This window comes from Triticum aestivum, chromosome 7A, assembly GCF_018294505.1.
Source record: "Triticum aestivum cultivar Chinese Spring chromosome 7A, IWGSC CS RefSeq v2.1, whole genome shotgun sequence".
Taxonomy (NCBI): domain Eukaryota; kingdom Viridiplantae; phylum Streptophyta; class Magnoliopsida; order Poales; family Poaceae; genus Triticum; species Triticum aestivum.
This window is the reverse complement of record NC_057812.1, coordinates 95,079,247-95,106,315: the sequence shown is the minus strand read 5'-3', so window position 1 is coordinate 95,106,315 and position 27,069 is coordinate 95,079,247. Positions and strand designations below refer to the sequence as shown.

At 46.7% G+C, this 27,069-nt stretch overlaps 1 protein-coding gene across 1 annotated transcript; it reads right to left on the bottom strand.

Moving 5' to 3' along the window:
- Positions 1–864: 864 nt before the first annotated feature.
- LOC123150345 (L-type lectin-domain containing receptor kinase IX.1-like) lies at positions 865–3,000 on the bottom strand. Its single transcript, XM_044570212.1, has 3 exons — positions 2,235–3,000; positions 1,606–2,140; positions 865–1,498 (listed from the first exon to the last, which is right to left on the bottom strand). Exons 1-3 carry the CDS (start codon positions 2,998–3,000, stop codon positions 865–867), a joined length of 1,935 nt encoding a protein of 644 aa, XP_044426147.1.
- Positions 3,001–27,069: the final 24,069 nt, after the last annotated feature.

Sequence of the window (27,069 nt, the reverse complement as noted above, 5' to 3'; positions counted from 1 at the left end):
AGCCTATCTTGAGTGGCCAACCAAACGAATAATTTTACTTTCAGGAGGGCCCAAGATTTCCACACCGCATGCTCCATGGGGGAGTAGAAGGTGCCCATGAATTGGGCCGCGTAAGCGGAAACTGCGGATTAATGCCCATCGTCTATGTGCTTCCAATCTCGGCCTCGGCATGAGCGTCAAGTTGAAAGCCATGGATGGTTGTCGAGAGGGTCACAAATTGGTGAATGTGCTTGAAGGTGAAGTTCGCTAACAACTTGACCTTGGACACCCAAGCCTCATTGGAAAGAGCCTCCTTTATTTTCCAACTTTTCCACGATGGTGCCTCAAAAATGATGGGCACAATGTCCTTGTCTTCCGGTTATTGATCCATGGCGCATCCAAAAAATGGCGTCTTCGCACCATTCCCAATGTGACAGTTGTTGAAGCATAGAAGAGGTTAAGATTATGTTCGTCACATGGGTTGCCCAAACTAACCCACATCTTTGAGCGTTCGTTCACTCGAACCAAAGCCATCTTAGGCAGATCCCTTTTGTGAATTTAGTAGTGTTGAGCACGTCGAGTCCTCCCTGCTCAAAAGGACGACAAACCAAATCTAAATTGACCTTGCACTTGACCCTGTTGTTTTGTCTGATCCGGACCAATGAAAACCACGCTCATCTTGTTTGTGTTCCGGAGGTTGCTCGGGGGGAACGAACGATGACTCAAAGATGTCTGTACTACAAAAAAGGAAAGACAGATGCTTGTGCGGGTTAACACAAGTCTGCCGTCTCCGTGGCTCTGTCCTTTCTTTTGTACAACATCCAAACTGCCCAAACTGAAGCGAGCGTGTGATTGCAAATGCAACCGAGCACACAGTAACATCCATCATATTAGCTGCTGAGTGGAGCTGGAGCTGTGACCCGTACTATCGGAGTCCGGCATGAGAAGAGGGCCGGCCGCTTGGCCAACCGGCGGCATCCTCTCGGGGAGCGGCGCCTCCAGTCGTAGCACATTGACGGCCTGCCTTATGGACGGCCTTAGGCTCTGATCATGGCACGCGCACCAGAGGCCGACTACCAGCACGCACTCCATCTCTTGGAGATCGAAGTTGCCATCCAGCCGTGGGTCGGCCGCGTCAAGTATCCTCCCTTGCCCATGCAGCTCTGACACCCGCTGTGCCAGGTGGATGAGCGTGCCGTCCGGTCGAGCCGTGGTAGGCCTCCGTCCGCACGCGATCTCAAGCAAGACGACACCGAAGCTGTAGACATCCGACTCGGTGCTGGCTCTGCCGGTGATGGTGCACTCGGGGTCCATGTACCCCAGCGTGCCGGCGAGCTCCGTCGTGTGCGCCCCTCTGTCGTGGTCGACGAGCCTGGCGAGCCCGAAGTCGCCGAGCTTGGCGTTGAACGACGCGTCCAGCATCACATTGCTCGTCTTGATGTCCCTGTGCAGGACGCACTGCTCCCAGTCTTGGTGCAGGTAGAGAAGCGCAGAGCCGATCCCCAGCACGATCCTATGCCTGAACCATAATAACCATTAAGTACTACTCCCTCCATCCCAAAATATAAAAACGTTTTTTACACTATACTTCGAACAATTATACCATCAGGAGGAAGGTCACCTGACCTGACTGGCCACCATAGTACATTGTCCGCACTGTAAAGGTGAAGATCGAGGCTGCCATTTTGCATTAGCTCGTAGACCAGGAGGAGCTCGCGGCCGGCGTGGCACCAGCCAATGATCTGCACGAGGTTGCGGTGCCGAAGCCGGCTTATTACCCTCACCTCGGAGGCGTACTCCTTCCTCCCTTGCCTAGAGCCCTTGGACACTCTCTTGATAGCCACCTCCATCCTCAGGTCCTTCAGGAACCCTCTGTACACTGGGCCGAACCCGCCTTCTCCGAGCTTCTTGGCGTCCGAGAAGTTGTCCGTGGCAGCTGCCAGCTCGCTGTAGCAGAATCGCCTGGGCCCGGTCCCTTGCCTGAACTCGTGTTCCATGGCCTCATCGGCTTCGTTAGACGCTACCCTGGGAGAATGAGTTCTTCTCTCTAGACGGCGCAAAAGGAGCCGTACCGAGATGCTGATGCAGATCAACATGAAGACGGAACCCGAAGCGGCGCACACCGCCACGACGAGCCGTCGGTTTGGGCGGCGCGGACCTCCTGATCAATGCACAAACGAAAAGAGCTCAACGAAAATGCATGAAGGCGTCTGTGAAGATTACCGTACAACGTACATTTTGAACAAGGACCTTACCTGCAGATTGCGGACGAGGCGTGGAGACGTCGATGGGATCGGGCGCGTGGGTGATGTAGCAGCCGTACCTCCTGAACTTAGCGGTGGTGGCGGTTCCGGGCATGCTCGCCAGTGTGGTGTTAAGACAGTTGGTGCACTCGCTCGGCGAAAAGCCTAGGGCGCACTGCACCAGGCCGTACATCACCTGGGAGTTACCTCTCGAGTCCACGTACGTCTGGCTCCCGTTGGCGATCCGCCGCGGCGACCCCGCAGCCTCCGCTATGAGCCCGGTCACCAGCTCCCACATCGTCTGGTTCATGGAGACCGCGTCGTCGCCGTTGCTCCCACCTTGTGCGCTCATCCCATGTTCGAAGAAGTCGCCGTGGCCGAAGAATTGCTCGTCTGAGTAGCGTTGGTAGCACCAGTCGTACATGATGGCGCCCCTTTTGTTGTTCGGGCATCCTTTGGTCATCACGTAGGACGGCGCCACCTGCAGGCAGAGCTCACACATTGACCAGTCGCAGTCGACGTAGCACATGGCCTGGCCGTATACATGGGTTGGCCAGTGGCCTTTGTCGGTCTGGAAGAAGCCGCCATTCCCAATTGCGCCGTCCCGGAGGTCGTGGAGAAGGTTGTCGAGCTGGACCTCGTACGGGCTGCCGTCGGTGTAGTTGCTGTCCGAGCAGACAGAAGCCCGGACATACGGTGTGTAGTCAACAGAGGCGGCAGCACTAGCTGCGCCGAGCGAGGCGGCCACGGCCAGGAGCAAGAAGCGGCGCGGAGCCATGGCTGGCTGGCCAGAGTGTGTTTCTTCTAGCTTGTCCATTGCCATGACATCGAAATTCAGTGAGCGCCAGGCTTTGGAATTGGTGCTGGCATTGACAGTCGAGTCTTTTATTTATACTACTTCCTTCTAAGAAGAGAATTTGGATCAAATTAAGAAAGAAATCAACAAGCAAGCCGTAGGAGGACACTACAATGCGCGTTTAGTATTCGTTCTGTGAGGAATGCATGCATGGAGCTATTCCGGTGACGGATGCACCAATGCTGCCTGCTGGTTGCTTTGCTAGTGTAAGCCATGACATCTGTTTACATGGACGTCGTTGCCGAAGGTGGTGATTACTAATTTTTACTAGATACCGTCACGTCATTGACGGAATGTTTTACAATATATTTTAATAAAATTTGGTTGTATGAAACATGAAAGTTTTGGGGTAATAATATGAGAACTAAAACCGAAATAACAATTTCTACTTCATTGCCTCGAGACTTTTGAGCTTCTCCATCGATCACTTTTGCGGAAGCTGAGCCCTTTCTTTTTAAGCAAGTTCAAATCCAGCAAAAAACGAGTATCAATCTGTCCCAAGTGCGGACAGGAGAAGCCAGGTCGGATTACGACATTGAATTGAATTGAGTGGCCCCTTCCCTTCGCATCACAGCATCAACCCTGATCACCCGGGACTCGAACCCGGAACTAGTCGGATGGAGTAGATAATTTTTCCTTGTTACAATAGAGAAAAATCCCTTCCCAAATCGTGCTTGCATTTTTCATTGCACACGGCTTTCCCTATGTAGAAATAGCCAATTTCTATTCCAAAGAGGAAGTTCTACTAATTTTTTTAATTAGTAAGTTGATTCACCTACTCTTTATTATAATGCCTATGTCGAGCCAAGAGCATTTTCATTACTATGGAAAACGATGGATAGCAAAATCCACAATCAATCATGTCCTTCAAGTCACACGTTGCTTTCTACCACATCGTTTTAAACGAAGTTTTACCATAACAAACATTCCTCTTTTCATTGCAAAGTGATGGAATCATGAATAGTCATTCGCCTAGCAGCACAACGCTTGTATTGCTCTCCCACAACCCCGTTTTCACGGTTTAGGCTGCTCCCATTTCGCTCGTCGCTACTACAGGAATCGCTTTTGCTTTCTTTTCCTCTGGCTACTAAGATGTTTCAGTTCGCCAGGTTGTCTCTTGAAAATAAGCATAGATCCGGAGATTCCCAAATAGGTCAACCTTTTGAACTGCCTGCTGAATCCATGAGCAGGCAAGAGACAACCTGGCGAACTGAAACATCTTAGTAGCCAGAGGAAAAGAAAGGAGCTTAACTCGACACTGGAAGACTGCTCCTTCTCATGAGCAGCTAACTTCTTTTTCTGAGCAGCTTCATAAAGCAATGCTTGAGCAAGTTCTCTTGCTTTAATAGAATTTATAGACCTGTCAATTTCCTCCTGTGTACTGCCCAACACTAGACCACTATCTACAGCAGATTTTACTAGACTAGCAGAATCAATGGAATTGCAAATAGCATATCTGTTAGTAGAAGACATATCTGGTTCATCAAGATTCTTGCCCTCGTCGGTTGCCCGCGGACCCACTATCAAGAAGTGTATCCACGGCTTCTTGTACCAATTTTTCCTGGCACATTACTAAATCTGTTGGTGCTAATTCACTTCTTTTTAATAGATAGGTCTACTTTTCTCAGGGAGATGGTTAAGGACCTCAAAGATAGAGGAGAGCGCCAGGCCCAGATTTCCGTAATACTTCTACGGGGAATGCTCATTGAATGAGCATTCTCCATATTATGCCTTGAAGAGGACTCGAACCTCCACGCTCTTCAGCACGAGATTTTGAGTCTCGCGTTACCGTTATCCTTTTTCTTGTATGTGTTCCTAAGAGAAGTAATTTGTCCTCATGTTTTGAGGTCTCAAGAAAAGGGCGTGGAATCATCAGCCTTCTACTCTTAATTCAAATGATTAACAGACAGAGAAACAACAACAGGTAGGTTGTCGGCTCATACACGCACCCCGGTTAACACCCGAAAAATAGCCCCAACCATAAAATGCATCAACAAAGTTCAAGGGGTAGGGATCCATCTTGATTGATTTTAGGGTGAAAACTATACTTTCATCAAATGAAAAGATTGAGAAGTAGAGCTAGAGCAGCACATCCCCTCCGGCGATGGATTGAGCCGCATCGAGCCACTGGGCCAATAGAAGTGTGTGTTTCCATGGGTGTTCGCTTCCTACCACTAGACGGACAACTTTCGAGCAACCGTCCAAGTTGTTTTATTCTACTAGGTTTATTGAGCCCAAATATAGGAGTGTTCCTCCGGCCCGCGTTCTTAGAGCATCTCCACATATGCTGAAAAAGTTTGGTGCCCAAAAATGGTTTTAGGTTAGGAGACAGAAGATTTTTGGGCACCGCAGCTGCTGTTTTTTTCTAGATGATTAAAATTTGGTGCCTCAAAAAATATCATTCTTCTTATGTAATCAACAATTGCATACATATTAAAACAAAAACCATAACATGACACAAGTAAAACTTTGCAGGATCACACAACACACATAATCAGAACATATCAAACTCAAATTTAAATCCACTAATCAAATTCAAATTCAAACTGCAAGTTTGGGCACCACGACCACAAACAGAAGTGAATAGAACATGAATGCGTAGCCTCTCAAATGTCAAAATGTCATTGCCTCCATTTGCCATCACTAGTGCTTGCATTGTCTCCATGGCTTGCTTCCTCTCCATTGCCACCATTGTTTTCATTGCCACTCATTGCACCACTCATGCCTCCTCCCATGGCACCACCCATGCCTCCCATGGCACCCATGAATCCTCCCATGCCTCCACCCGTGCCTCCTCCCATTAATCCTCTCATTGTGAAGCCTCCCATAGACCCCATCGCCAACACTTGATTGTGACAAAGATCGACGTATGATATTGTGTCGATGAACATGTTTTTGCTCTTGCTCAATATCAATACTCTTGATTCTTTCTTCCATGGCCACCTTCCTCTTCGCCACCTGGGCAGTCGCCCTCCCATCTTCTATTTCTTTAACCTTCAATGTTTTCCTTTCTTCGGCAATATATTTTAATAGTCGTGATAGCGTCCATTCCTTCACGTCATTGTCTCCTCCCTTATTCAACTTATCTTTGTTGTTCTTTCTTCCATCTGGCCTCTTCTTAGGAGCAACCGAGTTGGGAGTGGGGCTTCCTTTTTCATCCTCGCCACTTCATGCATCATCATCACCAACTTGTGTTGCATCTCCAACAGACTTTTTCTTCTTGTGAGGAACTTTGTTTTACTCGCGGTTCTTTTAGTTCTCTACATTTTCAAGCTAGGAATCACAACTGTGCAAAGTGAATGGTTTGCCTTCCTTCTTTGTGCCTTTTTTCCTCGCCCCTTCTACTATTCTTGAGCAATCTTAACCTACAAACCACAAGTGAGACCAAAAGTTAGGAATACAAGATATGAAGAAATAATTGTTGAATTTGAACATACAATCACCTCATCTTGGTCATTTGTACCACTTTGGTTCATACGTTGAAGGTGTAACACGCTAGTTACCCACTTTTGACAATCTGATGATGTAGTTGTCCATCGATGTTGGAGCGAAGCTAGCTTTCGATGGATGCTACTATTGTTGTGTGCATTGAAGTGCACATGGATACGGTGCCAATATGTTGACATTGGTTGCTCAACACCGACGACCGAATTAAGACTCATTTTCTTCCATGCTTCACATAACAATTTGTCCTCTTTTGTAGCGTAGTTTCCACTTCGTCCCTTTGGAGTTGCATCAAGTAAACTCTCATCATCCATGTCAAGAAGGGTCTCATCTTGTGTTTCATATTCTTGAGAGGCAAAATTTTGAGATGCAACATTTGTGAAATCCAAAAAAGTTTGATCATCCACACTACATACACCAAATTTGAAGAACATACACGCAATCACATCACAATTGCATAATGTAGAATCTCATGACAAAGAATGAAAAGTCAGAGAAAGTTTTTTTACATTTGGGTCATTTCATCAAACGTGTTGGGGATGTTGAGGGTTGAGGCGGCCGATCACGATGGCTCCTCCATGTACGGCAGCGCCGGGGGGGGGGGGGAGAAAAGGCCCTCAGCTCTTTCCAGAACCGCCGGAGTTACTACTTTCACCATTGAAGTGTTCAATACCAGAGCAACCTTCTTCCTATTCGTGCGGCCTTACGAGTTGATGAAGGTCCAGCCACCCCGAGATCGGTCGAGATTGACGCAACTCTTTTTGCCGTGTTGTCGTCGTGGTCGTCGAATAGGAACTCGATGTTCCCAAAGCGGATGTAGTTGATGGAGGGAGGGGCATCATGTCGTAGAGTAGTCCCTGATTGTCAACCTCGAGCTCGAAAGAGCCAACAATGAAGGTCTGGCCCTGTCACGAGTCTTCAGGCATGTATAATTCTCCGATCTAGGTTTTCATTCTCGGACCAGCGTAACCCATGCCTGGCGCGCCAACTGACTGAGCAGAAACTCGTCAATACCCTTAGTAGGGTGGCGAACATGGCCGAAAGTACTAGAACGAAGACCGCCCGGGCAGTTTACCCAGGTCCGGGCCTCCGCAGAGGAGTAATACCCTGTGTACTACTTTGTGTTTGTATTCCTGGTGGGATACCTCGTGCGAGGGATTACAATGGGATGATGCGTTTTGCTGCCGAGAGTCTAGGTCTACAAGATTAGATGGGATTGAGAGACCCGTAGCCTCCACCTTTTATACACGGTGGGGGGCTAGGGTTTTACAAGAGGTAGATCCAATCTTGGCCGCCATCATCTTGACTTGGAGGCTAAGATGGTCTCCAGAAGTCTATCTGATCCATTGGGTTCCTTCATGTCGCTAGCTCCTTGGTGGGCCTTCTGGGCCCTGTGGTAGGCAGGCTACCCAGCTCCCCTTGGAGAGGCCAACCCAAGTGTACTACACCGTCAGCATCTTCCTTCCGGAACAAAGTCGGGCTTTGTCGACGAGTTCTTCCTTCCTGAGGATACGACAGACAGATCGATTGCACTCGCCAGACCTGATGTGCCCAAGTCTATCTCCGCACCGACACTCTCCGCTACTACCTTCCCATGGCCTCACACTCGCGCTGCTTCCGGCAGTGCTCCCTTCAGGTAACGTTCTCTGGCTTGCAACTGGCAGCTTCGGTCGGGAGCCCCATGAATTCCGCCAAGGCATCATCCATGCCGATGGTGGCGGACATGGTACTCGAGACGACATCTTCGATGGAGGACAGGGGCGGCGGTGTGGAGGTGGAGCAAGGGTGGAGGAGGGAGGCAGTACAAACGCGGGACATGAAGGACGAACACGGGAGGAGTGCGGTCGATTTGGGGGACTTGGTCAATCTGAAGTCGATTTGGATGGGCCCGGCCTGTCGGGTCTATTGCGGCATGTCCGGGTGTCCCTATGTCCGCCCCACATATGGGTTGGATATTGGAGTGTCAGTCAGCCCAGACATTTAGGTTGAGTATGTCAGGTCCGATTAAGTGGTTTTTTCTGTCTATGTACACTAGTGCAGAACCGGGCAATAGCACCGGTTCGTAAGGCCCTTTAGTCCCGGTTCGGTAACCAGCACTAAAGTGTGGGCACTAAAGGTCCCCCTTTAGTACCGGTTCAGCACGAACCAGTGCTAAAGGGCAACCACGTGGCACGAGCCAGCTCCGGGGGCAGGGAGCCCTTTAGTACCGGTTGGTGACACCAACCGGTATTAAAAGGTTGGGGGGTTTTGGGTTTATGATTTCTTTTTCATTTAATTTTGTGTTTTCCATTTAATTCTTTTTCGTTTGCTGGTATTTTACGATGCTACATATTGTACACGTTATGCATATATATAAATAGAATTTCTAGTAGAACCGATCATATATATATATATATATATATATATATATATATATATATATATATATATATATCATCGAATGTCTCACAACCACCATTAATTCACACATATATACACACATGTATATATGTATACAATTAGGTAGCTATATACAATTTCTCCTAATTGGTGTCTTCGGAGCCAGTGGCATTAGCCTAATTCGTGCCTTCGGAGCACGATGACAATTGGAAGTGGTTCATGAGGGCGATAGCGGCTAAAAGTATTCTCCTTTGGGATCTATGACCTGGTCGAGCAAAAATCCCGCTATTTCCTCTTGAATTGCTTCTATGTGCTTGACGGTGTCCTGGACTAGGGGGTACTCACCACGTCGTCTCCCGATCTGTTAGATTGGGCCGAGAACCCCCATGGCCGTATACTCATGGGCCAGTTCGGACAGCTGCCGCATACATGGAAGATTCCACAAGACTTGGTGATCAAGACAAGGACTCCTCCCCACCGGCGTATTTGGCTAGGACTCTTGTTATCCTAGGCCTCTGGTGCATTATATAAACCGAGGCCAGGCTAGTCGATAGATCATATACAACAATCATACCATAGGCTAGCTTCTAGGGTTTAGCCTCTCCGATCTCGTGGTAGATCTACTCTTGTACTATCCATATCATCAATATTAATCAGGCAGGACGTAGGGTTTTACCTCCATCAAGAGGGCCCGAACCTGGGTAAAACATTGTGTCCCCTGCCTCCTGTTACCATCCGCCTTAGACGCACAGTTCGAGACCCCCTACCCGAGATCCGCCGATTTTGACTCGGACATTGGTGCTTTCATTGAGAGTTCCGCCGTGTGTTCGGCAAAAGGTTGATGGCTAGCCTGCAGATCAACTGCGACTTCGGCATCTTCGTCACCAGCTTGACTGGTCACCTTGGTTCGACCAAGGACTACGCCCTACCTCCGATCGTCATGTTCGGATGAGGGCCTTTATAAACATCAACTCCAATCTCTATCAAGATCATGGAGGAATCATCCAGGGAGCCCGGGTGCTCAACGTCAACATTGCCCTCGGGCGACCGTATTGTTTTTCTGGACAGCAAACTTTTGTCCGCCGCCACTGCCTCCTCAAGTGTGTTTTTAACGATTGCTTCAGTGGAATTGTGCGGAATTGAGTCTACAACAACCCTGGAAAATTTCGTCGAGTTCCGATGGAGGAATCTCTGGCAATCCACGATATACCGGAGCCCCGTCGAATCTGGACGGGAATCTGGACGAGTTTAGGTCGTGGTGTCCAGCTTCTAGCTCGGACGTCCTTTGGAAAATCCAACCATTGATCGTCTGCGGAATTCCTATATCTACCACCTCTCAAAATTTCAGCTCGATCTGACCGTCCAAACTCCGGGAACCTTCCGATTAGTGCATCACTTTTCGGATCTGTTTTCTGCGCGAAAACGAATCCGACCCGAGTTCGTCTTTTTTATGAATAGGATTTCGGACATCCCTTTTGAAGGAAGTTTTGTATGGGGTATTGTGTTTTGTTCCCGAACACATCCCACCAACTTTAAGATCTCTTGAACATGATATTCAACATCATGCTGGTGTCAAACCAGTCCGGCAATATTGCTCCACGGCTGCCGACCTGCACTAGACACGTCGTCACTTCGTTGAGCCGAGCTCAACTTCTTTGGATCATCATCTCGGCAAGCAGAACAAGAGTCCGGCATCGCGAAGGATAAATCATCACCAACATCGTCGCCCCATGGATTACACGAAGCGGGCATACCGGCATCGCCGCACGGTCACTTCATCAAGCCGACATCGACCATGTCACGACCTGCATCGGCAGGGCCGCACTATTGCTTCTTCAAGCTGGTGTCCATCATGCCGACCTACTTCGAATCATCGGCTGACATTGAGGCTTTGACATCTCGGCTGGACCGGGGGCTTCGCCATCTCTTCATCACCTACTCCGGAAACTTCGACGTCACTAGCCGACCAGCTCCGTCATGATAGCTGGACCGAGGGCTTTGCCTCGGTGAGCCAACCTTGGCCAGCATCGCCATACCGTCGCTTTATTGCCCATCAGGCAATGGGTGTGCGGATCGAGTCCCAATTTTGGGAATCACCTTTCTTCGGATTGTTACAACAAATAAACCAGGTGCTATCAATTCTAGTATTTTTTGCTTGTTTGGGTTTATTTTTCCCAAGGAATTATTACTCTGATTCGTCCATCATCTGTACACAGGTCTATCAAATGATGGCCGCATTAACGACGGTCGCGTGGTGGTTCGGTCAGTTTCCGTACATAGTCCGGCGAACACCGCATCTGGAACTCGGACAGACCTGTGAATTCAGGCTTTGCCACGCCTTTATCGCATCACGCCGACGCCCTGCATCGACATTGACTTCGGCGCCAGGTCATATTTCTTTTATTACTCACTTTGCATAAATTATTTATTATGCAACAATGTTATAATTATTATTACTATCATCTCCGATTTGCACTATTTTTTGTGCACAGGAAAATGATCCGGGGACTTCACATCATTCTGCCGGTCCGCATTGACCGTACTATGTCACCACTTCGGCGTGTCGAGCTCTCCGCTCCGCCACCTCGGGACCGGCTTGGGGGATGAAACCTCGTCCCGCATCAATTTCAGACTGCGTCATCAATGTCGAACACATTAACTAGCTAAGTCGCTTTCATGCTCAAAGTTTTAATTTTTAACTTGTGTTCTGTTCGACCAAGCATTATACTTTTTTGAAAAAAAGTTGCTTGTAAAAAATTTCCTTGTCCAAACTTTGTTTGTGACACACATATTCAAATACCCCGTTTATTTGGGGGCTTCCTTTATGAAGCTTTTCCTCTTGCATATGATTATAATTGTACGGCTTCGTTCCTTGTTCGTGTATTACGCCACAATATGCACCATATTGACTTAAGCGATTTGCAAGATGGGTTGCCTGGCTCCTGTGCTTACCCCTACATTCCCGATTGTTCGGCTAGGGAGTAAAGGGAGTACCTCTGCGATTGTCACGACCGGGTCCTCCGACCTCTGACCTCAGACTGGGTGAAGCCGAAAGCTAGCGCTCTTATTATTTTCAATCATGGTCGGCACACAATGGAACTCTTGAGTACAAAAAATCTATTGCACAAGTCTCATAGTAATAATGAGCACCGAAGAAAGGTATCAGTGGGGGTACTATTTTCTTCGAAGATGCTTCTTACACTTCGTCTGTAATATAGCATAAGTTCCCTGAGCGCGCTTTGTCTGTTACAGCCTTATGGCCCAGTTGTCTGGTTATCGGAAACACTGTCGATATTCTAAACAGGTGGAGTACATAACACTTTTCGGTCCTTGACCAAAGAGGGAGAAGCCGATGGTCGGTTAAGATTCGTTTAAAGTTCGTTTGAACAAAGATATGATATAAGTACTTCGGTACATACAATCATTATACATAAAATCTTTTACCCAAGTCACTTGGGGGCTCTTAAAATTTATATGAGCTATTTTATAGTAAATGTGTTTTCTTCTTGGTCGTTGCAAAGTCTTTTTCTATCGCTCCTTTTTCGACGTGAGTGTGTGGTCAATAGCCAGATAACCCATTTGCTCTCTAGTGACTGCTCGAGTTTAGTTCGCTAAACTGGTCTAACGAGAAGCACTCCGCCTTCGGGATAGGAGACTGCAGCCGTAGGCTGACCCGCTTGAAGTCTTGAGATCGGATGTGTAATGTTAAAGCACGACAGAAGCACTCTTTTTTTCTAAGACCAATTTTCGGATTGGCACCGAACACTTGATCTTGTTTGGACATCAAGTTTTTTCCTGACGTTTTTTGGTTTTCCAAGCTTATGGCACTTTTAAACTATTTGTGTGTTTTCAGCACAAGTCTCGCAGTGCAATGTCGGACACCTTTGTAGATTTGGCAAAAATATTCTCGGATATTGCTATATATGCATCGGTTTCGAATTGTGTCTTCGGTCAATAGTTGGGTTGCCTGGCTCCTGCACTTGCTTCCTACGTTCCGCTTTGTTCGGGCTAGGCGTGCAAAGGGAGAACCACCGCGATTGTGCTTCCAGCTCACACGGTTAAGCACCTCAGTGGAGAAAGCCGAAAACTGACTGTCACAATAAGTGTAAACTGGTCAGCGATCCGATGACTGTGTTAAATGACGGGCCACTCATAACAATGGCTGAAGTGTTTACGGCTTGACCTCGACTGTCGCCCAACACTACCGCAGGTTATTAACTGGCCTCCCAAACTAAATCCTTGATATTTTGCTCTTACATTAGAGCTGAGGTTTCATGATCATGCTTAGCATGACAACCCAAAGAAAGGAACCGATAGCGGGACTATTTTCTTTGGAAGACATTTCTTATGTTAAACAGTAATATAACATATCTCTCTGCGTACCTTTGTTTATAAAACCGTATGACCAGATTCCCTTGTTTGTCAATCTTTGCCCTCATAAAGGCTTTAAAAAGTAGGACAAACACTCCTCGGCTACTGGCCGAGGAGGTGGAAGCCGATGGTCGGTCAACAAGGTTTTGTACAATGCGGATCCGAGCATTAATGACGTAAAGTACTTGGATACATAGAGTCATTACACATAATTTGTGATTTTACTATGGATATTGTGTTGGGGAACGTAGCAGAAATTCAAAATTTTCCTACGTGTCACCAAGATCTATCTATGGAGAAACTAGCAATGAGGGGAAGGAGAGTGCATCTACATACCCTTGTAGATCGCTAAGCGGAAGCGTTCAAGTGAACGGGGTTGATGGAGTCGTACTCGTCGTGATCCAAATCACCGATGACCAAGTGCCGAACGCACGGCACCTCCGCGTTCAACACACGTACAGCCCAGTGACGTCTCCCATGCCTTGATCCAGCAAGGAGAGAGGGAGAGGTTGAGGAAGACTCCATCCAGCAGCAGCACAACGGCGTGGTGGTGGTGGAGGAGCGTGGCAATCCTGCAGGGCTTCGCCAAGCACCACGGGAGAGGAGAAGGACTTGGGAGAGGGGAGGGCTGCACCAAAGGCAAAGGTAAGGCTGCCCTCCCACCCCCACACATATATATAGGGGCAAGGGAGAGGGGGGGCGCAGCCTTGGCCCTTCCTCCAAGGAAGGGTGCGGCTAGGGAGGAGTCCCTCCTCCCCAAGGCACCTCGGAGGTGCCTTCCCCCTTTAGGACTCTTCCTTTCCTTATCCCTTGGCGCATGGGCCTCTTGGGGCTGGTGCCCTTGGCCCATATAGGCCAAGGTGCACCCCTTACATCCCATGTGCCCCCCCGGGGCAGGTGGCCCCACCCGCTGGACCCCCGGGACCCTTCTGGTGGTCCCGGTACAATACCGGTGACCCCGAAACTTGTCCGGTGACCAAAACAGGACTTCCCATATATAAATCTTTACCTCCGGACCATTCCGGAACTCCTCGTGACGTCCGGGATCTCATCCTGGACTTCGAACAACATCCGGTAACCACATACAAACTTCCTTTATAACCCTAGCGTCATCGAACCTTAAGTGTGTAGACCCTACGGGTTCGGGAGACATGCAGACATGACCGAGACGTTCTTCGGTCAATAACCAATAGCGGGATCTGGATACCCATGTTGGCTCCCACATGTTCCACGATGATCTCATCGGATGAACCACGATGTCAAGGACTTAATCAATCCCGTATACAATTCCCTTTGTCTATCGGTACGATACTTGCCCGAGATTCGATCGTCGGTATCCCGATACCTTGTTCAATCTCGTTGCCGGCAAGTCTCTTTACTCGTTCCGTAACACATCATCCCGTGATCAACTCCTTGGTCACATTGTGCACATTATGATGATGTCCTACCGAGTGGGCCCAGAGATACCTCTCCGTCACACGGAGTGACAAATCCCAGTCTCGATTCGTGCCAACCCAACAGACACTTTCGGAGATACCCGTAGTGTACCTTTATAGCCACCCAGTTACGTTGTGACGTTTGGCACACCCAAAGCACTCCTACGATATCCGGGAATTGCACAATCTCATGGTCTAAGGAAATGATACTTGACATTAGAAAAGCTTTAGCATACGAACTACACGATCTAGTGCTATGCTTAGGATTGGGTCTTGTCCATCACATCATTTTCCTAATGATGTGATCCCGTTATCAACGACATCCAATGTCCATGGTCAGGAAACCGTAACCATCTATTGATCAATGAGCTAGTCAACTAGAGGCTTACTAGGGACATGGTGTTGTCTATGTATCCACACATGTATCTGAGTTTCCTATCAATACAATTCTAGCATGGATAATAAACGATTATCATGAACAAGGAAATATAATAATAATCAATTTATTATTGGCCCTAGGGCATATTTCCAACAGTCTCCCACTTGCACTAGAGTCAATAATCTAGTTCACATCGATATGTGATTAACACTCAAGGTCACATCCCCATGTGACTAACACCCAAAGAGTTTACTAGAGTCAATAATCTAGTTCACATTTACCATGTGATTAACACTCGATGAGTTCTGGGTTTGATCATGTTATGCTTGTGAGAGAGGTTATAGTCAACGGGTCTGAACCTTTCAGATCCGTGTGTGCTTTACAAATCTCTATGTCATCTCCTAGATGCAGCTACCACGTTCTATTTGGAGCTATTCGAAATAACTATTCTACTATATGAATCCATTTTACTACTCAGAATAATCTGGATTAGTGTCAAAGTTTGCATCGGCGTAACCCTTTACGACGAACTCTTTTACCACCTCCATAATCGAGAAAATTCCTTAGTCCACTAGTTACTAAGGATAACTTTGACCGCTGTCCTGTGATCCATTCTTGGATCACTCTTGTACCCCTTGACTGACTCATGGCAAGGCACACTTCAGGTGCGGTACACAGCATAGCATACTGTAGAGCCTACGTCTTAAGCATAGGGGACGACCTTCGTCCTTTCTCTCTATTCTGCCATGGTCGAGCTTTAAGTCTTAACTTCATACCTTACAACTCAGGGAAGCACTCCTTCTTTGACTGATCCATCTTGAACACCTTCAAGATCATGTCAAGGTATGTGCTCATTTGAAAGTTCCATTAAGCATTTTGATCTATCCTTATAGATCTTGATGCTCAATGCTCAAGCAGCTTAATCCAGGCTTTCCATTGAAAACACTTTCCAAATAACCCTATATGCTTTCCAGAAATTCTACGTCATTTCTGATCAACAATATGTCAACAACATATACTCATCAGAAATTCTATAGTGCTCCCACTCACTTCTTCGGAAATACAAGTTTCTCATAAACTTTGTATACACCCAAAATCTTTGATCATCTCATCAAAGCATACATTCCAACTCCAAGATGCTTACTCCAGTCCTCAGAAGGATAGCTGGAGCTTTGCATACTTATTAGCATCTTTCAGGATTGACAAAACCTTCTGGTTGTATCACATACAACCTTTCCTCAAGAAAAATCGTTGAGAAAACAATGTTTTGACATCCTATCTGCAAGATTTCATAAATAACGCAGTAATCGCTAATATAATTCCAACAGACTCTTAGCATCGCTACGAGTGAGAAAGTCTCACCGTAGTCAACTCCTTGAACTTGTCGGAAAACATCTTAACGACAAGTCGAGCTTTCTTAATGGTGATACTTACCATCATTGTCCGTCTTCCTTTTAAAATCCATCTGTACTCAACAGCCTTACGACCATCGAGCTGTTCCGCCAAAGTCTACACTTTGTTTTCATACATGGATCCTCTCTTGGATTTTATGGCCTCAAGCCATTTATCGGAATCCGGGCCCACCATCGCTTCTCCATGGCTCGTAGGTTCATTGTTGTCTAGCAACATGACTTCCAAGACAGGATTACGTACCACTCTGAAGTAGTATGCATCCTTGTCATCCTACGAGGTTTGGGAGTGACTTGATCCGAAGTCTCATGATCAATATCATAAGCTTCCACTTCAATTGGTGTAGGTGCCACAGGAACAACTCTTTGTGCCCTGCTATACACTAGTTGAAGTGACGGTTCAATAACCTCATCAAGTCTCCACCATCCTCCCACTCAATTCCTTCGAGAGAAACTTTTTCTCGAGAAAGGACCCGATTCTAGAAACAATCCCTTATTGCTTTCGGATCTGAGATAGGAGGTATACCCAACTGTTTTGGGTGTCCTATGAAGATGCATTTATCCGCTTTGGGTTCGAGCTTATCAGCCTGAAACTTTTTCACATAAGCGTCGCAGCCCCACACTTTTAAGAAATGACAGCTTAGGTTTCTCTAAACCATAGTTCATACGGTGTCATCTCATCAGAATTACGTGGTGCCCTATTTAAAGTGAATGTGGTTGTCTCTAATGCCTAATCCATGAACTATCGTGGTAATTCGATAAGAGACATCACGGTATGCATCATATCTAATAGGGTGCAGTTATGATGTACGGACACACCATCACACTATGGTGTTCCAGGCTGTATTAGTTGTGAAACGATTTCCACAATGTCTTAATTTTGTGCCAAACTCGTAATTCAGATATTCATCTCTATGATCATATCATAGATATTTTATCCTCTTGTCACGACAATCTTTCAACTTCACCCTGAAATTACTTGAACCTTTCAATAATTCAGACTCGTGATTCATCAAGTAAATATACTCAACATCTACTCAAATCATCTGTGAAGAACATAACGATATCCACTATACGCCTCAACACTCATTGGACTGCACACATCAAAATGTGTTACTTCCAACGAGTTGCTATCTTGTTCCGTCTTACTAAAACGAGGCTTTCAGTCATCTTGCCCATGTGGTATGATTTGCATGTCTCAAGTGATTCAAGATCAAGTGAGTCCAAATGGTCCATTTGCATGGAGTTTCTTCATGCATATACACCAATAGACATGGTTCGCATGTCTCAAACTTTTCAAAACGAGTGAGCCCAAAGATCCATCAACATGGAGCTTCTTCACGCGTTTATACCGATATGACTTAAGTGGCAGTGCCACAAGTAGGTGGTACTATCATTACTATCTTATATCTTTTGGCATGAACATGTGTATCACTACGATCGAGATTCAATAAACCATTCATTTTAGGTGCAAGACCATTGAAGGTATTATTCAAATAAACAGAGTAACCATTATTCTCCTTAAATGAATAACCGTATTGCGATAGACATAATCCAATCACGTCTATGCTCAACGCAAACACCAAATAACAATTATTTAGGTTTAACACCAGTCTCGATGGTAGAGGGAGCGTGCGATGCTTGATCATATCAACATTGGAAACACTTCCAACACATATCGTCAGCTCACCTTTAGCTAGTCTCCGTTTATTCCATAGCTTTTATTTCGAGTTACTAACACTTAGCAACCAAACCGGTATCTAATACCCTGGTGCTACTAGGAGTACTAGTAAAGTACACATCAACACAATGTATATCCAATATACTTCTATCGACCTTGCCAGCCTTCTTATCTACCAAGTATCTAGGGTAATTCTGCTCCAGTGGTTGTTCCCCATATTACAGAAGCACTTAGTCTCGGGTTTGGGTTCAACCTTGGGTTTCTTCACTAGAGCAGCAGCTGAATTGCCGTTTCATGAAGTATCCCTTCTTGCCCTTGCCCTTCTTGAAACTAGTGGTTTCACCAACCATCAACAATTGATGATCCTTCTTGATTTCTACTTTGGTGTCAAACATCGCGAATATCTCAAGGATCATCATATATGTCCCTGATATATTATAGTTCATCACGAAGCTCTAGCAGCTTGGTGGTAATGACTTCGGAGAAACATCACTATCTTATCTGGAAGATCAACTCCCACTCGATTCAAATGATTGGTGTACTCAGACAATCTGAGCACAAGCTCAACAATTGAGCTTTTCTCCCTTAGTTTGAAGGCTAAGAAAATCGTCGGAGGTCTTATACCTCTTGACGTGGGCACGAGCCTGAAATCCCAATTTCAGCCCTCGAAGCATCTCATATGTTTCGCGACGTTTCAAAACGTCTTTGGTGCCTCAACTATAAACCGTTTAGCATTACGCACTGAACTATCATGTAGTCATCAAAACGTGTATGTCAGATGTTCGCAACATCCACAGACGACGTTCGAGTTTTAGCACACTGAGCGGTGCATTAAGGACACAAGCCTTCTATGAAGCAATGAGGACAATCCTCAGTTTACGGACCTAGTCCGCTTAATTGCTACTATCAACTTTCAACTAATTTTTCTCTAGGAACATAACTAAACAGTAGAACTAAAGCGCGAGCTACGACATAATTTGCGAAGACCTTTTGACTATGTTCAGGATAAATTAGTTCATCTTATGAACTCCCACTCAGATAGACATCCCTCTAGTCATCTAAGTGATTACATGATCCGAGTCAACTAGGCCGTGTCCGATCATCATGTGAGACGGACTAGTCAACATCGGTGAACATCTTCATGCTGATCGTATCTACCATACGACTCATGCTCGACCTTTCGGTCTTCTGTGTTCCGAGGCCATGTCTGTACACATGCTAGGCTCGTCAAGTCAACCAAAGTGTTTGCATGTGTAAATCTGTCTTACACCCGTTGTATGTGAACGTTGGAATCAAACACCCGATCATCACGTGGTGCTTTGAAACAACGAACTGTCGCAACGGTGCACAGTTAGGGGGAACACCTTCTTGAAATTTTAATGAGGGATCATCTTATTTACTACCGTTGTTCTAAGCAAACAAGATGCATAAACATGATAAACATCACATGCAATCAAATAGTGACATGATATGGCCAATATCATATTGCTCCTTTTGATCTCCATCTTCGGGGCTCCATGATCATCATCGTCACCGGCATGACACCATGATCTCCATCATCATGATCTCCATCATCGTGTCTTCTTGAAGTTGTCTCGTCAACTATTACTTCTACTACTACAGCTAACGGTTAGCAATAAAGTAAAGTAATAACATGACGTTTATTTGACACGCAGGTCATAAATAAATTAATACAACTCCTATGGCTCCTGCCGGTTGTCATACTCATCGACATGCAAGTCGTGATTCCTATTACAAGAACATGATCATCTCATACATCACATATATCATTCATCACATCCTTTGGCCATATCAAATCACATAGCATACCCTGCAAAAACAAGTTAGACGTCCTCTAATTGTTATTTGCATGTTTTACGTGGCTGCTATGGGTTTCTAGCAAGAATGTTTCTTACCTACGCAAAGACCACAACGTGATATGCCAATTGCTATTTACCCTTCATAAGGACCCTGCTCATCGAATCCGATCTGACTAAAGTGGGAGAGACAGACACCCGCCAGCCACCTTATGCAACTAGTGCATGTTTGCCGGTGGAACCGGTCTCACGTAAGCGTACGTGTAAGGTTGGTCCGGGCCGCTTCATCCCACGATGCCGCCGAATCAAGATAAGACTAGTAACGGAAAGCATATTGAACAAAATCAACGCCCACAACTACTTTGTGTTCTGCTCGTGCATAGAATCTACGCAATAGACCTAGCTCATGATGCCACTGTTGGGGAACGTAGCAGAAATTCAAAATTTTCCTACGTGTCACCAAGATCTATCTATGGAGAAACTAGCAATGAGGGGAAGGAGAGTGCATCTACATACCCTTGTAGATCGCTAAGCGGAAGCGTTCAAGTGAACGGGGTTGATGGAGTCGTACTCGTCGTGATCCAAATCACCGATGACCAAGTGCCAAACGCACGGCACCTCCGCGTTCAACACACGTACAGCCCGGTGACGTCTCCCATGCCTTGATCCAGCAAGGAGAGAGGGAGAGGTTGAGGAAGACTCCATCCAGCAGCAGCACAACGGCGTGGTGGTGGTGGTGGAGCGTGGCAATCCTGCAGGGCTTCGCCAAGCACCACGGGAGAGGAGAAGGACTTGGGAGAGGGGAGGGCTGCACCAAAGGCAAAGGTAAGGCTGCCCTCCCACCACCACACATATATATAGGGGCAAGGGAGAGGGGGGGCGCAGCCTTGGCCCTTCCTCCAAGGAAGGGTGCGGCTAGGGAGGAGTCCCTCCTCCCCAAGGCACCTCGGAGGTGCCTTCCCCCTTTAGGACTCTTCCTTTCCTTATCCCTTGGTGCATGGGCCTCTTGGGGCTGGTGCCCTTGGCCCATATAGGCCAAGGCGCACCCCCTTACAGCCCATGTGGCTCCCCGGGGCAGGTGGCCCCACCCGGTGGACCCCCGGGACCCTTCTGGTGGTCCCGGTACAATACCGGTGACCCCAAAACTTGTCCAGTGACCAAAACAGGACTTCCCATATATAAATCTTTACCTCCGGACCATTCCGGAACTCCTCGTGACGTCCGGGATCTCATCCGGGACTCCGAACAACATTCGGTAACCACATACAAACTTCCTTTATAACCCTAGCGTCATCGAACCTTAAGTGTGTAGACCCTATGGGTTCGGGAGACATGCAGACATGACCGAGACGTTCTCCGGTCAATAACCAATAACGGGATCTGGATACCCATGTTGGCTCCCACATGTTCCACGATGATATCATCGGATGAACCACGATGTCAAGGACTTAATCAATCCCGTATACAATTCCCTTTGTCTATCGGTACGATACTTGCCCGAGATTCGATCGTCGGTATCCCAATACCTTGTTCAATCTCGTTGCCGGCAAGTCTCTTTACTTGTTCCGTAACACATCATCCCGTGATCAACTCCTTGGTCACATTGTGCACATTATGATGATGTCCTACCGAGTGGGCCCAGAGATACCTCTCCGTCACACGGAGTGACAAATCCCAGTCTCGATTCGTGCCAACCCAACAGACACTTTCGGAGATACCCGTAGTGTACCTTTATAGCCACCCAGTTACGTTGTGACGTTTGGCACACCCAAATCACTCCTACGGTATCCGGGAGTTGCACAATCTCATGGTCTAAGGAAATGATACTTGACATTAGAAAAGCTTTAGCATACGAACTACACGATCTAGTGCTATGCTTAGGATTGGGTCTTGTCCATCACATCATTCTCCTAATGATGTGATCCCGTTATCAACGACATCCAATGTCAATGGTCAGGAAACCGTAACCATCTATTGATCAACGAGCTAGTCAACTAGAGGCTTACTAGGGACATGGTGTTGTCTATGTATCCAGACATGTATCTGAGTTTCCTATCAATACAATTCTAGCATGGATAATAAACGATTATCATGAACAAGGAAATATAATAATAATCAATTTATTATTGCCTCTAGGGCATATTTCCAACATATTGATCCTTAATTCGGCCACCCGTGCCCGCATTAAGGCTCGGGGGCTACTGGGCTTCAGGCTTATTATTTACAAATATTAAAGGGGCACATCAATCCCCTGATCTGGTGTTGCCACCCGACCAGTGTCTCGGGGCTACTACATTGCCTATCCAATGCAGAAAATTTTAAGTGCAATACAATTTCCGAGGAGATTTTGATCCTCAGGTTGGTCGGCCGCACCCAACCTGAGTCTCGAGGACTAAGCACGCCGCTTTTTGTGTCCCGAAGTATCCTGTCGAGCTAGGACTTGATCCTCAGGCCGATTTTACAAATCAACCTGAGTCTCAGCGGCTACTGGGATCAGCGGTCTTACGTCATCCTTCAGGTGCATCTCAGATTTTAAATCGATACACACCTTGAGGGCTACTGGCTATATATCTCGGCAGAGAATAAATTGCACCAATCAAAAATATTGACAAAAAATCGGCCCACAGTCGGGGTGGTGCACCACCTCGGAAGCAGTCCGGCACAAAGCTCGAGCGCTAGTGGCTGGCTCCATAGAGGGCATTTTCGGCATTAAGCTCGGCTAAACTCCTTCAACCTTTTTGAACCAAGGTGATTTATGACACCTCAGATATAGTCCGGCGTTGGAGCTCGGATACAGTCCGGCGTTGGAGCTCGGATACAGTCCGGCGTTGGAGCTTGGACATAGTCCGGCGTTGGAGCTCGGATACATTTCGGCGTTGGAGCTCGGAAGCAGTCCGGCGTTGGTGCTCGGCTGCAAAAGATACCTCGAATGCAGTCCTGCGTTAGAGCTCGGACGCAAGAGGACACTGCCTCCCGGGAACAACTTCAAACCCGAGGTGTGGCATAAAAATAACAAGGCATTGATAAAGGCCGGAAACTTAAAGGGGCTCCTCGGATACCCGACATGTAAACTCGTTGAATGCATCTCGGCGATCCTCAAGATCGAAGATGAGAAGATTTGTTGAACCAGTTTTCAAGACCGACAACCGAAGATGAAGAACAGTTCGGAAAATCGAGGAGCGTCCCTAACTTGAAGACCGGTTCAGGGGGCTACTGGCGGTGTCCTGGACTAGGGGGTACTCACCACGTCGTCTCCCGATCTGTTAGATTGGGCCGAGGACCCCCATGGCCGTATACTCATGGGCCAGTTCGGACAGCTGCCGCATACATGGAAGATTCCACAAGACTTGGTGATCAAGACAAGGACTCCTCCCCACCGTCGTATTCGGCTAGGACTCTTGTTATCCTAGGCCTCTGATGCATTATATAAACCGAGGCCAGGCTAGTCGATAGATCATATACAGCAATCATACCATAGGCTAGCTTCTAGGGTTTAGCCTCTCCGATCTCGTGGTAGATCTACTCTTGTACTACCCATATCATCAATATTAATCAAGCATGATGTAGGGTTTTACCTCCATCAAGAGGGCCCAAACTTGGGTAAAACATTGTGTCCCCTGCCTCCTGTTACCATCCGCCTTAGACGCACAGTTCGAGACCCCCTACCCGAGATCCGTCGGTTTTGACTCCGACAGCGCTCCTCTGGTAGGAGATGCTCCCGCACCTCTCTGAACTGTTAAGACAGAGATCAATATGCATGTGTATTAGTTGTGTGACTAGATATATCAATATTGGTGTAAAAATTGTGAATAGTGTTCTGACAAACGTACCCAGTCCTGTCTTTGAGATCTGCTCCTTTCGGACGTCATCATGCGAATGTTCTCGCAAACGTAGTATGCACACAGATTATTCCCTGACGCCTGCTTCAGGGCCTTTACGAGAATGGAATTTGATCAGATAATAATTAATCAAGCATGATAATTAAAGAGATGGCAGCTAGCTAGTACTACTTAATTACTTACCTTGGGTCGATACCATTTTAGATTTCTTTTCCATTGGCCTGGAGTGACGCTGATGAACTTTTCCCAAGCCCTGCCCGCCGACAAAGAAAATGAATAAATGGGTTATTAAATAGTTGTTATCAAGAAATGACGAACTAATTAAATAGGCCGAGATATAGTTAATAATGATTGAAATTACCTGTTGACTATCCCCTTCACGATGGTGTAGTCACTTGCTTTCTTAAGTAGTGAGTCTAGTACTTCAACTGTTCCTTCATCAACTTTAATGATTAACAAGATCCAGTGAAATCTGCATGCACACACGTTTGCATGTCTTAATTAAGCAGGCATATGTAAGCAAAAACATGTAGCTAGCTAGTAGGCAAAAATAGAGAATTTGTAGTATAAGACAGTGTGACTCACTGGAAGTTGTAAGGAAGTAGTTTATCTTCATTGGTATTGAGGTGCTTCAAGAACTCTAGCATGCTTTCCTCTACACTTTTTTCATAATATGCATCTAATTTCCATGTGTATTCATTAGCGGTACTTGAGTCAATGAACCCAATGCCATAGCGTGCACTTTTTTCATTTCATACATCTTCATCCTGCATAATACCACAGAAAAGAATATAGTGAGGATAATTACAGGTAATGATTGATCAAAATGATCACTACAGCTAGCTTGAGACTTAAATTACAGAAAGAAATCACTTACAGACAATAGCAACTGACGATAGATTTGTCGAGTGCGTCTTGATTTTATAACTGAAATAGTTCTGAATACTCAACGGACACAGCTTTCTCATGGTAGTAATGATCCTTCTTGACATTCACCATGAGGGACTCTCGATTGGAAATCTTGGTATGTCCATGTACCATTGATGCAATTCATACATTCTCGTTGGGAGCTTCTTGGCCTCGTCTGGCTCGACCAAAGGTTGGCCCCGGACATATTTCCGTTTTATTTCCTCCTCTCTAAGCAGAGACCTGGGCTCGATATCCAGGAGTTGTCCAACAGTGATCATGAGCCTTTCAGCCTGCTCAATATGCTCCTCGGTTATTACCACATCGCCCAGCCCGGGAACGTTAATGGTTTTCCCACAATAATATTGGGCGTGTGTACTCTCATGTGTTGTTGGCACAACAAGCGGGGGGATTGATTGCGCCGCCTGTTCTCCCAGCTGGGGAACGGGTTTACCACATTTTTTGCCAGCTGATTTGCTCGAGCTCGAGCTCGCCTCTTTCTGTAGACGTGCTCGATTTAACTTCCTGAGGTGGCGCTCATAGTCTGTGTCAACAGGCTTGGGAGCTGGTGGTCTAGCCATACGAATGAAGTGGTCAATCTTTTCCTCAAGCACTTTCTCCCTTGGCGGCGGTGGCGGTTTCGGTGCAAAATGGGCTTCCACCTCGGCCTTCGATATGGCTGCATTTTCCTCCTCGGATTTGTCGTAAGGCCTCTGCGGAAGAGGCGCGAGGCTGCTTGGACCATATTGAAATCGCTTGCCTCCGCATGTACCTCCTGTACTACCTCGACTTGTACTGCTACGTACCATAGTTGCGGCGGCTCTCTTCCATGATTGCTGAGGCGGCGGAGATGGCTGACGTGGCTGAGTTGGACGAGGAGGAGTGGCTGAAGTTGTGCCGGACTTGGAGGAGGAGTGGCTTGAAGTTGTGCCGGACTTGGAGGAGGAGTGTACGTCTGACGCTATGTCGGACTTGGAGGAGGAGTGGTGTAAGTGCATCTAGTGCCACCCCTAGTTGGTTTTGGAGTATTGGCGACAAACCTAGTTGAGGGACTAATGTGTTTGTAAGAATTGCAGGATAACATAGGTAGAAGTCCCTCATTGATTCGGTTTTCCTACCAGAGATGACCCCTAAAAATGTATGAAGACATTGATGTCAAAGGTGGTATATGAAGATATTCACATTGAAGACTATGACAAGAGAAGACATCGCATGAAGCCTATGGAGCTCGAAGACTTAGATCTTTCGTGGTTCTTTTTCTTCTTTATTGAGTCATAGGAACCACCGTACTGTTAAGTGGGGTCCAAGAGAACCAGTCAGAATGAATGAAGTGATGCTTAACCAAAACCTATGTCTTCGAGTGAAGACTATGAGAGCGAATCTTGTCCAGAGTCGGACAAGTTAGCATTGCTTGTAGCCCAAGTAAAGTTGCCGTGTGAGGTTGAAATCTGACTGTTGGAACACGTGTCAGTTCCTTAGTGACCCAGGGTCATTTCGGACAAATCAGGTCGGGTTGCCTAGTGGCTATAAATAGCCCACCCCCTACAACCATAAATGGTTGGCTGCTCAGAGTTAGTGTACGGCTTTTGTCGTTTGAGAGAAACCCACCTCGAAGCCTTTGAGAGAGAATTCCTTGCGAGGATAAAGCCCTAACCACCCAAAGCCAAAGAGAATTAGGCATCACTTAAGTCTTCTTGTCTGTGTGATCTGAAGACTTATTACACTTGAGGACTGTGAATCCTCCAGCCGGTTAGGCGTCGCGTTCTGAGCATCCAAGAGACATTGTGGATCGCCGGTGAACGAAGTCTGTGAAGGTTTGGGAGTCTACCTTGAAGACTTACCAGAGTGATTGGGCGAGGTTTGTGTGACCTTAGCTCAAGGGGAATACGGTGAGGATTGGGTGTCCTGAGCTGCGTGTTCAGGACTGGGTGTCCGGGACTGTGTGTCCTCAGGTTTAAATACCTAGCCGCCCTAACTAGACGTACAGTTGTCACAGCAACTGGAACTAGTCCAACAAATCATTGTCTTCAACGTGTCACTGGTTTCATCCTTTCCTTCCCTTTACTTACTGTTGGTCCTTGTGAAGTCATTGTATGATTGCACTATCTTTTATCTTCACTGAGTGACTGCGTGTTCTGTTTGGCTTCATAATATCTTCCTACCTGATCCTTACTACATTGCTGCTATTAGTCATTGTGCTTTCACTCCATTGAATAATTGACTATGGTTTGCCTAGTGTAGTCTACCTTCCGCTGCATGGTAATAGGTTTATTTCTATCGTTTGTCTTCATAACTTCCATGTTTTGAAGACTTTCATAAAAATCGCCTAT

Excerpts from the sequence above, each read along its gene's own strand:
- LOC123150345 (XM_044570212.1), bottom strand. The coding sequence starts at position 3,000 with ATGGCTCCGCGCCGCTTCTTGCTCCTGGCCGTGGCCGCCTCGCTCGGC. Across the intron at positions 2,141-2,234 it reads GCCTCGTCCGCAATCTGCAG|GAGGTCCGCGCCGCCCAAAC; the intron begins GTAAGGTCCTTG and ends TGCATTGATCAG. Across the intron at positions 1,499-1,605 it reads GTACTATGGTGGCCAGTCAG|GCATAGGATCGTGCTGGGGA; the intron begins GTCAGGTGACCT and ends ATTATGGTTCAG.